Consider the following 12069-nt stretch of genomic DNA (forward strand, 5'->3'; position numbering starts at 1 on the left):
CTGATATACGCCTAGTATAGCATGCGGCCCTTTAGCGCCGCCCTAGTGGCTGTCTGGAGCTTTTTCAAATATGTATGAAAAATGGAAAGAGATGAGGGGGAAAAAAATTATGTTTTGTTTTAATAAGGATTCTGTAGGAGGACAAAAATGACACAAACATCCCTAATTGTCATAGAGCACACTGTTTGCATTAAACATGCCTCACTGATTCGAGTATTTGGTGAGCGCCGTTTTGTCCTACTAATTTTGGCGGTCTTTGAACTCACCGTAGTTTGTTTACATGTATAACTTTTTCCGACTTTCTAGGACGTGATTTATGCTACTTCTTTTTCTGTCTCATTTTGTCTACGAAACCTTTAACGTTATGCATGAATGCACAAAGGTGAGTTTTGTTGATGTTATTGATTTGTGTGGAGTGCTAATCACACATTTGGTCACTGCATGACTGCAAGCTAATCGATGCTAACATGCTATTTAGGCTAGCTATATGTACATATTGCATCATTATGCCTCATTTGTAGCTATATTTGAGCTCATTTAGTTTCCTTTAAGTCCTCTTAATTCAATTTATATCTCATTACACACTGTCTTTATGTAATTTGGCTTTTAATTTTTTGCGGCTCCAGACAGATTTGTTTTTGTATTTTTGGTCCAATATGGCTCTTTCATCATTGTGGGTTGCCGACCCCTGGCCTAGTCCCTTACGTGAATGAGAGAAAGATAATATTTGATATTTTACAGTAATGTGTCAATAATTTCACACATAAGTCACTCCAGGATCTAAGTCGCACCCCCAGCCAAACTATGAAAAAAACTGCAATTTATAATCCGAAAAATACGGTAACTAGATCAGGCAATTCCTGAAGGAATTGCGTGTGAATACTCCAATGCTGAAGTTGAACTGAAATGCTGACAGAATATAGTATGTAAGAATAATTTCAATGTTGAAGAGTTAAAATTTCCAGGAAAACTGGAATTTTGTTTGGAACTTGGGAAAGTGTTAGTTTGAATGTCCAGGATAAGTGGAAAGTGTTGATGTTGGAATGGTTTGAATAGTGTTATGGTTACTAAGGGGAGATGATGACTTAGTTCCACAAGAGGGCAGTATAGTTATATGTATTTTTTATACACGTTTTATATATATATATATATTTATGTGTGTGTGTGTGTGTGTGTGTGTGTGTGTGTGTGTGTGCGTGTGCGTATATATATATATATATATATATATATATATATATATATATATATATATATATGAACATGATACTAATATATTTAAGGAAAATGGAGTGTGTGACAAAATCCAAAAGGAGCTGGGTGTCAGACTAGATAGATAGATAGATAGATAGATAGATAGATAGATAGATAGATATATAGATAGATGGATAGAAAGTACTTTATTGATTCGTTCAGGAGAGTTCCTTCAGGAAAATTAAAAATATATTTTGTGTAGCATTTAACTGGGGGGGTTTTACCATAAATGTTGGAGGTACATGTTTAGAGGAGCGATGTTGTCCAACATGGGCAAGGCAGGCAGGGTTGTCCAGGAGTGGAAGTGAAAGTCGAGAGACAGGAGCGAGTCGTCGTAGTCCGGGGGCAAGGGAGGAGTCGAGAACCAGAAAGCACGAGGGAGGCAGGGGAGATCCAGGAGCATAAGACACACAGTTTGACTCGGGGATGCATACAGGGAACTGCGGGTGAGGGAGGACACGACAATCAACGCAGGGAAAAGCACAGAAATCGGGACAGAAGGCAACTAGGAAGCTGGAGACGTGCTTATGGTACGCCAACAGAAGGTTATATTCCGGCCCGGGATGGCAGGTTGAGCAGGCTTAAGAAAGCAGCTCGCGCATCACACGCAGGTGCCCGGATTGCCGGTGAATGATTGCAGCTGGCGGCTATTGCAGGACGGGTACGCGCCCGGCGCGCCTCTGGATGTGCCCATTGGGCGTCTCCCGAGGTGCGACAAGCAGAGCGCAAGTAGAAATGTCCGATCATGGCTTTTTTGCCGATATCCGAAATTACGCTATTGTCCAACAATTAATTACCGATCCCGATATCACCCAATACCGATGTATACAGTCGTGGAGTTAACACACATTATGCTTAATTTTGTTGCGATGCCTCGCTGGATTCATCAAACAATGTAACAAGGTTTTCCAAAATAAATCAACCCAAGTTATGGAAAAAAAATGCCAACATGGCACTGCCATATTTATTATTGAAGTCACAAAGTGCAATTTTTTTTTTAACATGCCTCAAAACAGCAGCTTGGAAATTGGGACATGCTGTCCCTGAGAGAGCATGAGCAGGTTGAGGTGGGCGGGGTTGTGGGGGTAGGTGGGGTTGCGGTGGGGGGGAGGCATAGGGATAGCGAGGGGTTTTTATTGTAGCGTACCGGAAGAGTTAGTGCTGCAAGGGATTCTGGCTATTTGTTCTGTTGATTTATGTGGTGTTACGGTGCGGATGTTCTACCGAAATGTGTTTGTTATTCTTGTTAGGCGTGGGTTCACAGTGTGGCCCATATTTAGAACAGTTTTAAAGTTGTTTATACGGCCACGCTCAGTGTGACCTCTATGGCTGTTGACCAAGTCTGCATGGATTCACTTGTGTGTATGACTGGGCCGGCACGAAAAGGCAGTGTCCTTAAGGTTTATTGCTGCTCTATACTTCTCTCTACATCCGTGTACCACTCCGTACAGCGGCATTTTAAAAAGTCATACATTTTAATTTTTGAAACCGATACCGACAGTTTCCAATATTATATTTTAAAGTATTTATCGGCCAATAAAACCGGCAGCCCGATATTAAAAAAAGAAGAAATTCTGTCCATAACAGTCATTAACAGAATCGGTAACAAAGGGCAGCCTTGGCGGAGTCCAACCCTCACTGGAAACGGGTCCGACTTACTGCCAGCGATGCAGGCCAAGCTCGACGTTGCAATGTTACCGGAAGAAGCTGCAAAGATGCGAGATGAATCAATCAATATCCATTAATGTTTATTTATATAGCCCTAAATTACAAGTGTCTCAAAGGGCTGCACAAGCCATAACGACATCCTCGGTTCAGATCCCACATCAGGGCAAGGAAAAACGTCGAGTGCGTCAAGCGTAATATTGTGAAAGTTCAGTCCATAGTGGATCCAACATAATAGTGAGAGTCCAGTCCATAGTGGAGCCAGTAGGAGACTATCACGAGCGGGGACGGGTCAACAGCGCAGAGATGTCCCCAAACCGATGTACAGGCGAGCGCTCCACCCCTGGGTCCCGACTCTGGACAGCCAGCACTTCATCTATGGCCACCTGACCTGTTCCCCCCCTCCCCCTCCAGAACAGAAAAGAAAAAGAAACGGCAGATCAACTGGTTAAAAAGGGGTTCTATTTAAAAGCTAGAGCACTGGTTCTTAACCTGGGTTCGATCGAACCCTAGGGGTTCGGTGAGTCGGCCTCTGGGGTTCGACGGAGTCTCCACCGCGGAGGTCAAGACACACCTGACTCATCGTGTAAATAAAAACTTCTCCCTATCTGTGTATTATGGGTACCCCCGAACAAGGTTCCCTCTAGTTTTCCATATGCTTGAGCAAACGCAAAAACTCCTTGAGCATTCAGTGGAGCACATGTGAGCGACGTCAGACGTGCACATCTACTGTGGCAACACCAGCAGCACACCCGTCCCAAACATGACTAAATAACAAGTTAAATGTTTTATTATTATAATCAAATGACAGCAGTCATGTTCATGAAGATTATTTTCTAATATAAGTATTTTGACCAACTTACACTAACAATAACAAAAAATATTGTTTTTCATGAGCTGCGCGCTAGGTGGGGGGTCCTATTTGGATATAATTTGTACCTCGCATTTAAGTCCCACTAAAACATTCACATGTTGCACAATGAGATGTAAACTTGGGATCATGTGTACATTCCTGTAACTTTCTGTTTGTAAAATATGTCTTTATTAGTCAAGGGTGCCCTTTGTCACCGATTCTGTTCATAACTTTTATGGACAGAATTTCTAGGTGCAGTCAAAGCGTTGAGGGGATCCGGTTTGGTGGCTGCAGGATTAGGTCTCTGCTTTTTGTAGATGATGTGGTCCTGATGGCTTCATCTGGCCAGGATCTTCAGATCTCACTGTATCGGTTTGCAACCGAGTGTGAAGCGATGAGAATCAGCACCTCCAAGTCAGAGTCCATGGTTCTCGCCTGGAAAAGGATGGAGTGCCATCTTTGGGTTGGGGAGGAGACCCTGCCCCAAGAGGAGGAGTTCAAGTACCTCGGAGTCTTGTTCACGAGTGAGGAAAGAGTGGATCGTAAGATCGACAGGCGGATCGGTGCAGCGTATTCAGCAATGGGGACGCTGTATCGGTCCGTTGTGCTGAAGAATGAGCTGAGCCGCAAGGCAAAGCTCTCGATTTACCGGTCGATCTACATTACCATTCTCACCTGTGGTCATGAGCTTTGGGTTATGACCGAAAGGACAAGATTACGGGTACAAGCGGGTGGCGGAGGAAACTTCTCTAAGGTAGGGTGAGAAGATCTGTCATCCGGGAGGAGATCAAAGTAAAGCCGCTGCTCCTCCACATCGAGAGGAGCCAGATGAGGTGGTTCGGGTATCTGGTCAGGATGCCACCCAAACGCTTTCCTAGGGAGGGGTATAGGGCACCTCCATCCGGTAGGAGGCCACGGGGAAGACCTAGGACACATTGGGAAGACTATGTCTCCCGGCTGGCCATGGAACGCCTCGGGATTCCCTGGGAAGAGCTGGATGAAGTGGCTGGGGAGAGGAAAGTCTGGGCTTCCCTGCTTAGGCTGCTGCCCCCGCGACCCGAATTTGGATAAGAGGAAGAAGATGGACGGATGGATACGTAGATGAAAGAAGGCCGTTTTAGTAACACTCTTGATGTGTGACTCAAACGAGAGAGTCGGGTCGAAGAAAATACCCAGATTCTAATGTTTAAAAGGTTTTGAATATATGTATTTGTTTGTCTTGTCTAGGCGAGAAATGGACACAGAACCAGATTCCGGCTTTGAGACGTCCGACTGTTCCGAAGATGAGCTGAGCTTCTACAATGACACCGCTAAATGTGGCGCACTCGCTCAGCCCACCGGACCGTTTTCTGCCTGCCACGCGATCTTACCACCCACGAGCTACCAGGAGTAAGTATGACTTGTCATTTCAGCATAATAAGAACAGCAACAAAACTTGTAATAATAATGAGTGTTTTTGCTACCCTATAGCGACTGTGTGTTCGACCTGTGTGCTGAGAAGGGCAGTGAGGAGTTACGCTGTGCGAGCTACGAAGCTTATGCTGCTGCCTGTCAGGAGGCAGGAGTCCCCCTGGGACCATGGAGGCAACAACTAGCCTGTGGTAATGTGATGATTTGTTTTTTCCGTTCCTTCTACTATAACATTTTTCAAGGCTAGTCATTGAAACATATTGTAGCAGTTTGGTGGAGCACAGCGAGTTCTTTGATTAACTAATAACAAAAATGAAGTAGCAATCTGGTGAAAGTAGCGTGAAGTTATTTGTGAGAATAAATTAGAGAAAATTCAAAAAGTTGTGTAACAACTTTTTGTCATGTCCAGCTTCTCAGGCAAATCATATAGTTGATGTAGATGCCCATATCAGCTGTTCAGATTTACTTTACAAAAGAGAAGTGTAGGATACTTCTCTTGTTGCTTTATTTGAATTTGACCTTATTAAATGTATTTATATTATTATTTGGTGCTGCAGCCGGGCCGGAGCAGGAGGGGATAGAAGGAGAAAAAAAAGGAAGACAGAGGCGGAAATTGTGGGGACGAGGGGGATTAGACAGCGAGACAAAAACAACAACAGCAAACACAACAAAAACAACAACAACAATAGAACAACACCAGCACATACGCTATGTACAAATGATGGTAAAAGTGACAGCAAAGAAGCAGTTAGCGAAATAAATAATAATACAGAAATGACAATGATCATTTTTACACTACAACTGGAGCATTACAAATACCAATAGAAATAGCACTATTGATAATGAACAATACCAGTAATATTCCTCTATTATCAACAATACAGTTGTTCAAATGCAACAATACATATACATAATGATTCCTAGGAATCATTATGTATATGTATTAAAAGGAATACCGAAAGATGGAAGGGAAGAGCAAGAGGTAACCTATATTAATCTTGTAGATTGTTATAGTAACAATAGGTTAAGCTTTGTCAGTGTGCCATGTGTTACCCAGTTTCCTCAAGGGCAACAACCTTAATACCATATGTTTGATGAAATGTGATTATGTGGATGAATGTATGTATGTATGTATGTATATGTACTTGTATACGTACAGAATGTGTATATGAATGTTTGTACAGTATGTGTATGTTTGTACAGTAAATGTATATGTACAGTATGTGTATATGTATGTCTGTACAGTGAATGTATATGTACAGTATGTGTATGTGTATGTCTGTACAGGGAATGTATTTGTACAGTATATGTATATGTATGTTTGTACCGTGAATGTGCGTGTGGATATACGAACTTTGAGTATGTAGGTATGTACTGTATTTGTGTATGTATGTGGGAGCGTAGGTAGCTATGTATGTATGTTGTAAGTTGTAATATTATACCAATAAGGGTTGCAACATTTATGAGAGCACAGCCATTACGAGATTAATTTATGTTACGTAAACAATTCATAGTATAACAACGATGAAATAGCTAGTAAAATACGAAAAAAAAGCAAATTTTATCAAGCAGTGCACCATGGAGACGACGAAGGTTGTAGTTAAAGATGTCCGATAATGTCTTTTATGCCAATATCCGATATTGTCCAACTTTTAATTACCTATACCAATATATCTACAGTCGTCGAATTAATACATTATTATGCCTGATTTTGTTGTGATGCCCCGCTGGATGCATTAAAAAATGTAACAAGGTTTTCCAAAATACAAACCGTTTCCATATGAGTTGGGAAATTGTGTTAGATGTAAATATAAACGGAATACAATGATTTGCGAATTATTTTCAACCCATATTCAGTTGAATATGCCACAAAAACAACATATTTGATGTTCAAACTGGTAAACATTTTTTTTTTGCAAATAATCATTAACTTTAGAATTTGATGGCAGCAACACGTGACAAAGAAGTTGGGAAAGGTTGCAATAAATACTGATGAAGTTGAGGAATGCTGATCAAACACTTTGAAACATCCCACAGGTGTGCAGGCTAATTGGCAACAGGTAGGTGCCATGATAAGGTATAAAAACAGCTTCCCAAAAAATGCTTAGTCTTTCACGAGAAAGGGGTCTTCGTTGTCGTATTTTAGGCTTCATAATGCGCCACAAGTTTTCAATGAGAGACAGGTCTTGACTACAGGCTGGCCAGTCTAGTACCCACACTCTTTTACAATGAAGCCACGCTGTTGTAACACGTGACTTGGCATTGTCTTGTTGAAATAACCAGGGGCTTCCATGATAACGTTGCTTGGATTGCAACATATGTTGTTCCAAAACCTGTATGTACCTTTCAGCATTAATGGTGCCTTTACAGATGTGTAAGTTACCCATGCCTTGGGCACTAATGCAGCCCCATACCATCACAGATGCTAGCTTTTGAACATTGCGCTTATAACAATCCGGATGGTTCTTTTCCTCTTTGTTCAGGAGGACACAGTTTCCAAAAACAATTTGAAATGTGCACTCGACAGACCACAGAACACTTTTCCACTTTGCATGAGTCCATCTTAGATGATCTCGGGCCCAGAGAAGCCGGCGGCGTTACGGGATGTTGTTGATAAATGGCTTTCGCTTTGCAAAGTAGAGCTTTAACTTGCACTTACAGATGTAGTGTCAAACTGTATTTGGTGACTGTGGTTTTCTGAAGTGTTCCTGAGCCCATGTGGTGATATTCTTTAGAGCTTGATGTCGGTTTTTGATACAGTGGCGTCTGAGGGATCGAAGGTCACGGTCATTCATTGTTGGTTTCTGGCAATGTCGCTTACGTGGAGTAATTTCTCCAGATTCTCTGAACCTTTTGATGATATTATGGACCGTAGATGTTGAAATCCCTAAATTTCTTGCAGTTGCACTTTGAGAAACGTTGTTTTTAAACTGTTTGACTATTTGCTCACGCAGTTGTGGACAAAGGGGTGTACCTCGCCCCATCCTTTCTTGTGAAAGACTGAGCATTTTTTGGGAAGCTGTTTTTATACCCAATCCTGGTACCCATCTGTTCCCAATTAGCCTGCACACCTGTGGGATGTTGCAGACAAGTGTTTGATGAGCATTCCTCAACTTTATCAGTATTTATTTCCACCTCTCCCAACTTCTTTGTCCCGTGTTGCTGGCCTCAAATTCTAAAGTTAATAATTATTTGCAAAAACGTTTTTTTTTATCAGTTTGAACATCAAATATGTTGTCTTTGTAGCATATTCAATTGAATATAGGTTGAAAATGATTTGCAAATCATTGTATTCCGTTTATATTTACATCTAACATAATCTCCCAACTCATATGGAAAAGGGTGTGGTAAAGCAACTGAAATTATGGAAAAAAAAATCCCAACATGGCACTGCCATATTTATTATTGAAGTCACAAAGTGCAATTTTTTTTTTTTAGCATGCCTCAAAACAGCAGCTTGGAATTTGGGACATGCATGAGGAGGTTGAGGGGCGCGGGTTTGAGTTGAGGGGTGGTTGGGGTTTAGCAAGGGTGTATATTGCAGTGTCCCGGAAGAGTTAGTGCTGCAAGGGTTTCCGAGTATTTGTCTTGTTGTGTTTATGTTGTTTTACAGTGCGGATGTTCCCCCGAAATGTGTTTGTCATTCTTGTTTAGTGTGGCACATATTTGTAACAGTGTTAAAGTTGTTTATAGGGCCACCCTCAGCGTGACCTGTATAGCTGTTGACCAAGTATGTTTGCATTCGCTTGTGTGTGTGGAAAGCCGTAGATATTACGTGACTGGACCGGCACGCGAAGGCAGTTCCTGTAAGGTTTAATTGCGCTCTGTATTTCTCCCTACGTCCGTGTACACAGCGGCGTTTTAAAAAGTCATACATTTTACTTTTTGAAACAGATACCGATTATCCCCGCAAGCACATTTTAAAGCATTTATCAGGCAATAATATTGGAGATCTCTAGTTGTAGTGATTTTAAGTGCAGATGAACATGGCAGCATGCAAAAAAAAAAAAGGATATTTTTAATGATAAGACAAACAAAAAGCGAGCGCAACAGGGAAGTGTTCTGACTGGATAGACTATGACAGTAGCAACCAACCCTCCCGATTTTTCCGTGAGATTCCCGAATTTTAGTGCCGCTCCCGAATATCTCCCGGGGCCACCATTCTCCCGAATTTCTCCCAATTTCCACCCAGACAACAATATTGGGGGCGTGCCTTTAGCGTCCTCTACAACCTGTCGTCATGTCCGCTTATCCTCCAGTAACTTAATATACGCGGCTTTTACAGACACACATAAGTGAATGCAAGCCATACTTGATCAACAGCCATGCAGGTCACACTGATGGTGGCCGTATAAACAACTTTAACACTGTTACAAATATGTGCCACACTAAGAACCCACACCAAACAAGAATGACAAACACATTTCGGGAGAACATCAGCACCGTAACACAACATAAACACAACAGAACAAATACCCGGAACCCCTTGCAGCACTAACTCTACCACCACCAAACCCTGCCCCGCCCACATCAGCCCCCCCTTCCACACACACACACACACACACACCTCCCGAATTCTGAGGTCTCAATGTTGGCAAGTATGGTACCAACACTGCAAAAACTGAAATTTAAGTAAGATTAAATACTCCAAATAAGGGTGATATTTGCTTATTTTCTGTCTGATAAGATAATTCTTCTCACTAAGCAGATTTTATTTTAGAGTGTTTTACTTGTTTTAAGGCTTTTTGGTCCTAAATGATCTCAGTGAGATATTACAGCTTGTAGCTGAGATTTTATGACCTATATTGAGTAAAACATGCTTGAAACTAGAATATATCAACTGTTGCAAAGCTGTGTCATCAACACTCACAAGTATAAAACTACTTTTTTAAAGTAATACTTTCTTATTTCAAGCATGTAAAAAAAAAAAATCATGACTTTGACACAATTATGTCTCATATTTAAACAGATGACAGCCAAATGGACTTTGCTGTTTTATTTCCAATGAAACAATACAAAACACGTGCTCAGAAAGTACAGTAAACTGAGGGTTAATATTTAAACATTTAACATGTGACATTTCTAACAATTTTGAACAGAAACAGTCTGTGCACATTTAGATAATTTATTCAAAATTACAATTTTGGCCGGGGGCCGGGCTGTATATATGAGCACTAGTTGACTGAAAGAGCACGCTCTTAAATAGAATAGATCTTTATTGTTATTGTACAATGTACAACGAAATTGTAAGCAAAAAGTAATTTAGTGCAAATTCATGACACATAAAAACATAAGAACATAGATAAATAAATAAAAATACATAAAAACATCAAGCACAAAGCTCACATGTGTTCTTAAATCTGTTTTTCCGGCATTTTATTGTCCTGTGTCTCCTGCCCGAGGGCAGCAGTTCAAAAAGTTTATGTCCAGGGTGAGATGGGTCCCTTATGATGTTTTGGGCCTTTTTGAGGCACCTTGCACAATACAGTTCATTTATGGAGGGGAGAGATGAGGCGCGATGATGTCATGTTGTCAATGGAAAATAACCATTTGATTTGCCTGAGCGGCTAGGAGACCCCGAGAGTAACAAGCGTTTGCCTTGTTGAATTTCCATTAAGAACAATAAATTAGTTTTTAGTATAAGTTTGATGGTTTCAAGAAATATAATGCCGAGCGCATAACATGTCAAGATAATGGCACTAGCATTTACTTCATTTAAGAATATTTATCAACAAATTGAATAATTTTATTTTTCTACCAAGAAACGTGCAGTTGTTATTAGTGAGAATATACTCTTTTTAAGGATAGGATAGGATAGGATAGGTCTTTATTATCATTGCCCAAGTACAACGAAACTTTGTTTTCAGCACAAACTTGTTCAAGATTAGACAAACAAACAGTGTACAGGGTTACAGAAGAAGAACGCTGATGGGTCGCCATAAGGCGCCCCGTAGAAGATGAGAAAAAGGTAAACGCTGGGGAAGGATGAGTAAAAAAATACAATCCAGACTGGGCTCCTAAGGGGGCCCAGTCTGGAGTGGGAAAAAACCCTCCATAGCAAAGCACATATACATATTACAACATACATCTCGAGATATCTAGCAACAGAAAGAAGGTAGTTCAAGGTCATGGTGGTAGGCCGCAGCTCTCAGGCGCTGACCATCCATTCATCACCCCTATGGGATTTGTGTCGAGGGCGTTGGGTTGGGGTGGTGGGGTTGTGTATGTGTGGCGTATATTTTTGTGGATGTGTGTGTGTAAGCCAACAGCTTCCCAAAAAATGTGTGTCTCTGTTCCGCGGCCTTGGTGTATTGCAGTCGCTAGTCCAAAGTCAACAACAACAGGTGTGTGTCCATGAGAGACAAGAAGGAAGTTTGTTGTGTCTTTGCTGCACCGTCCTTAGGGAGAGTCTCGAAGCTAGGGAAACAATCCAAGTTAGAATGATTTTTATGCGGGTGAAAATCTAATTTTTTTTTCACCCTAAATTGTCTATGACTGGTCCTCAAAACTGTGGGGTAGACAGTCCGATGTAATCCACAGTTCTTCCCGCATCCTCCAATCATTTGTGGCAGCTTTGGGGTACTTTGAAGACTGCCAGCAACTTCCAATTTGTCGACATACCAGAACAACGCTTACTCCAATCAGCAGATGTCCTGTTGTCATAATTCCGAATAGGTAGATATCTTCACGTCCTCGACAGAAAAGGGTCGCCAGGCATACGGCACTCCTTCTTCTCCCAAGAGTCCGTCGTGTGTCCAGCAACAACCGCTTTGTCACGACAGCAGGTTCCCCCAAACCCAAGATATTGTCAATTTTGTTGAGGCCAGTTAATTAGATCCAATGTTTAGATTTGGAGAGCAGTGCAAAAAGAGGCAACAAGAAAGTTAAGA

The 12069-nt window shown here is 41.5% G+C and overlaps 1 protein-coding gene across 1 annotated transcript in view; it reads left to right on the top strand.

The window, feature by feature from the left end:
* zanl (zonadhesin, like) overlaps positions 1-12069 on the top strand; it is a 135513-nt gene that overhangs the window by 104629 nt on the left and 18815 nt on the right. Inside the window, exons 87-88 of the mRNA XM_061914662.1 lie at positions 4997-5158; positions 5240-5370. Of these exons, the coding sequence (XP_061770646.1) occupies positions 4997-5158; positions 5240-5370 (293 nt within the window). The remainder of the gene's footprint in view (positions 1-4996; positions 5159-5239; positions 5371-12069) is intronic.

Source organism: Nerophis ophidion, linkage group LG10 (genome assembly GCF_033978795.1).
Source record: "Nerophis ophidion isolate RoL-2023_Sa linkage group LG10, RoL_Noph_v1.0, whole genome shotgun sequence".
In the NCBI taxonomy this organism is placed as follows: domain Eukaryota; kingdom Metazoa; phylum Chordata; class Actinopteri; order Syngnathiformes; family Syngnathidae; genus Nerophis; species Nerophis ophidion.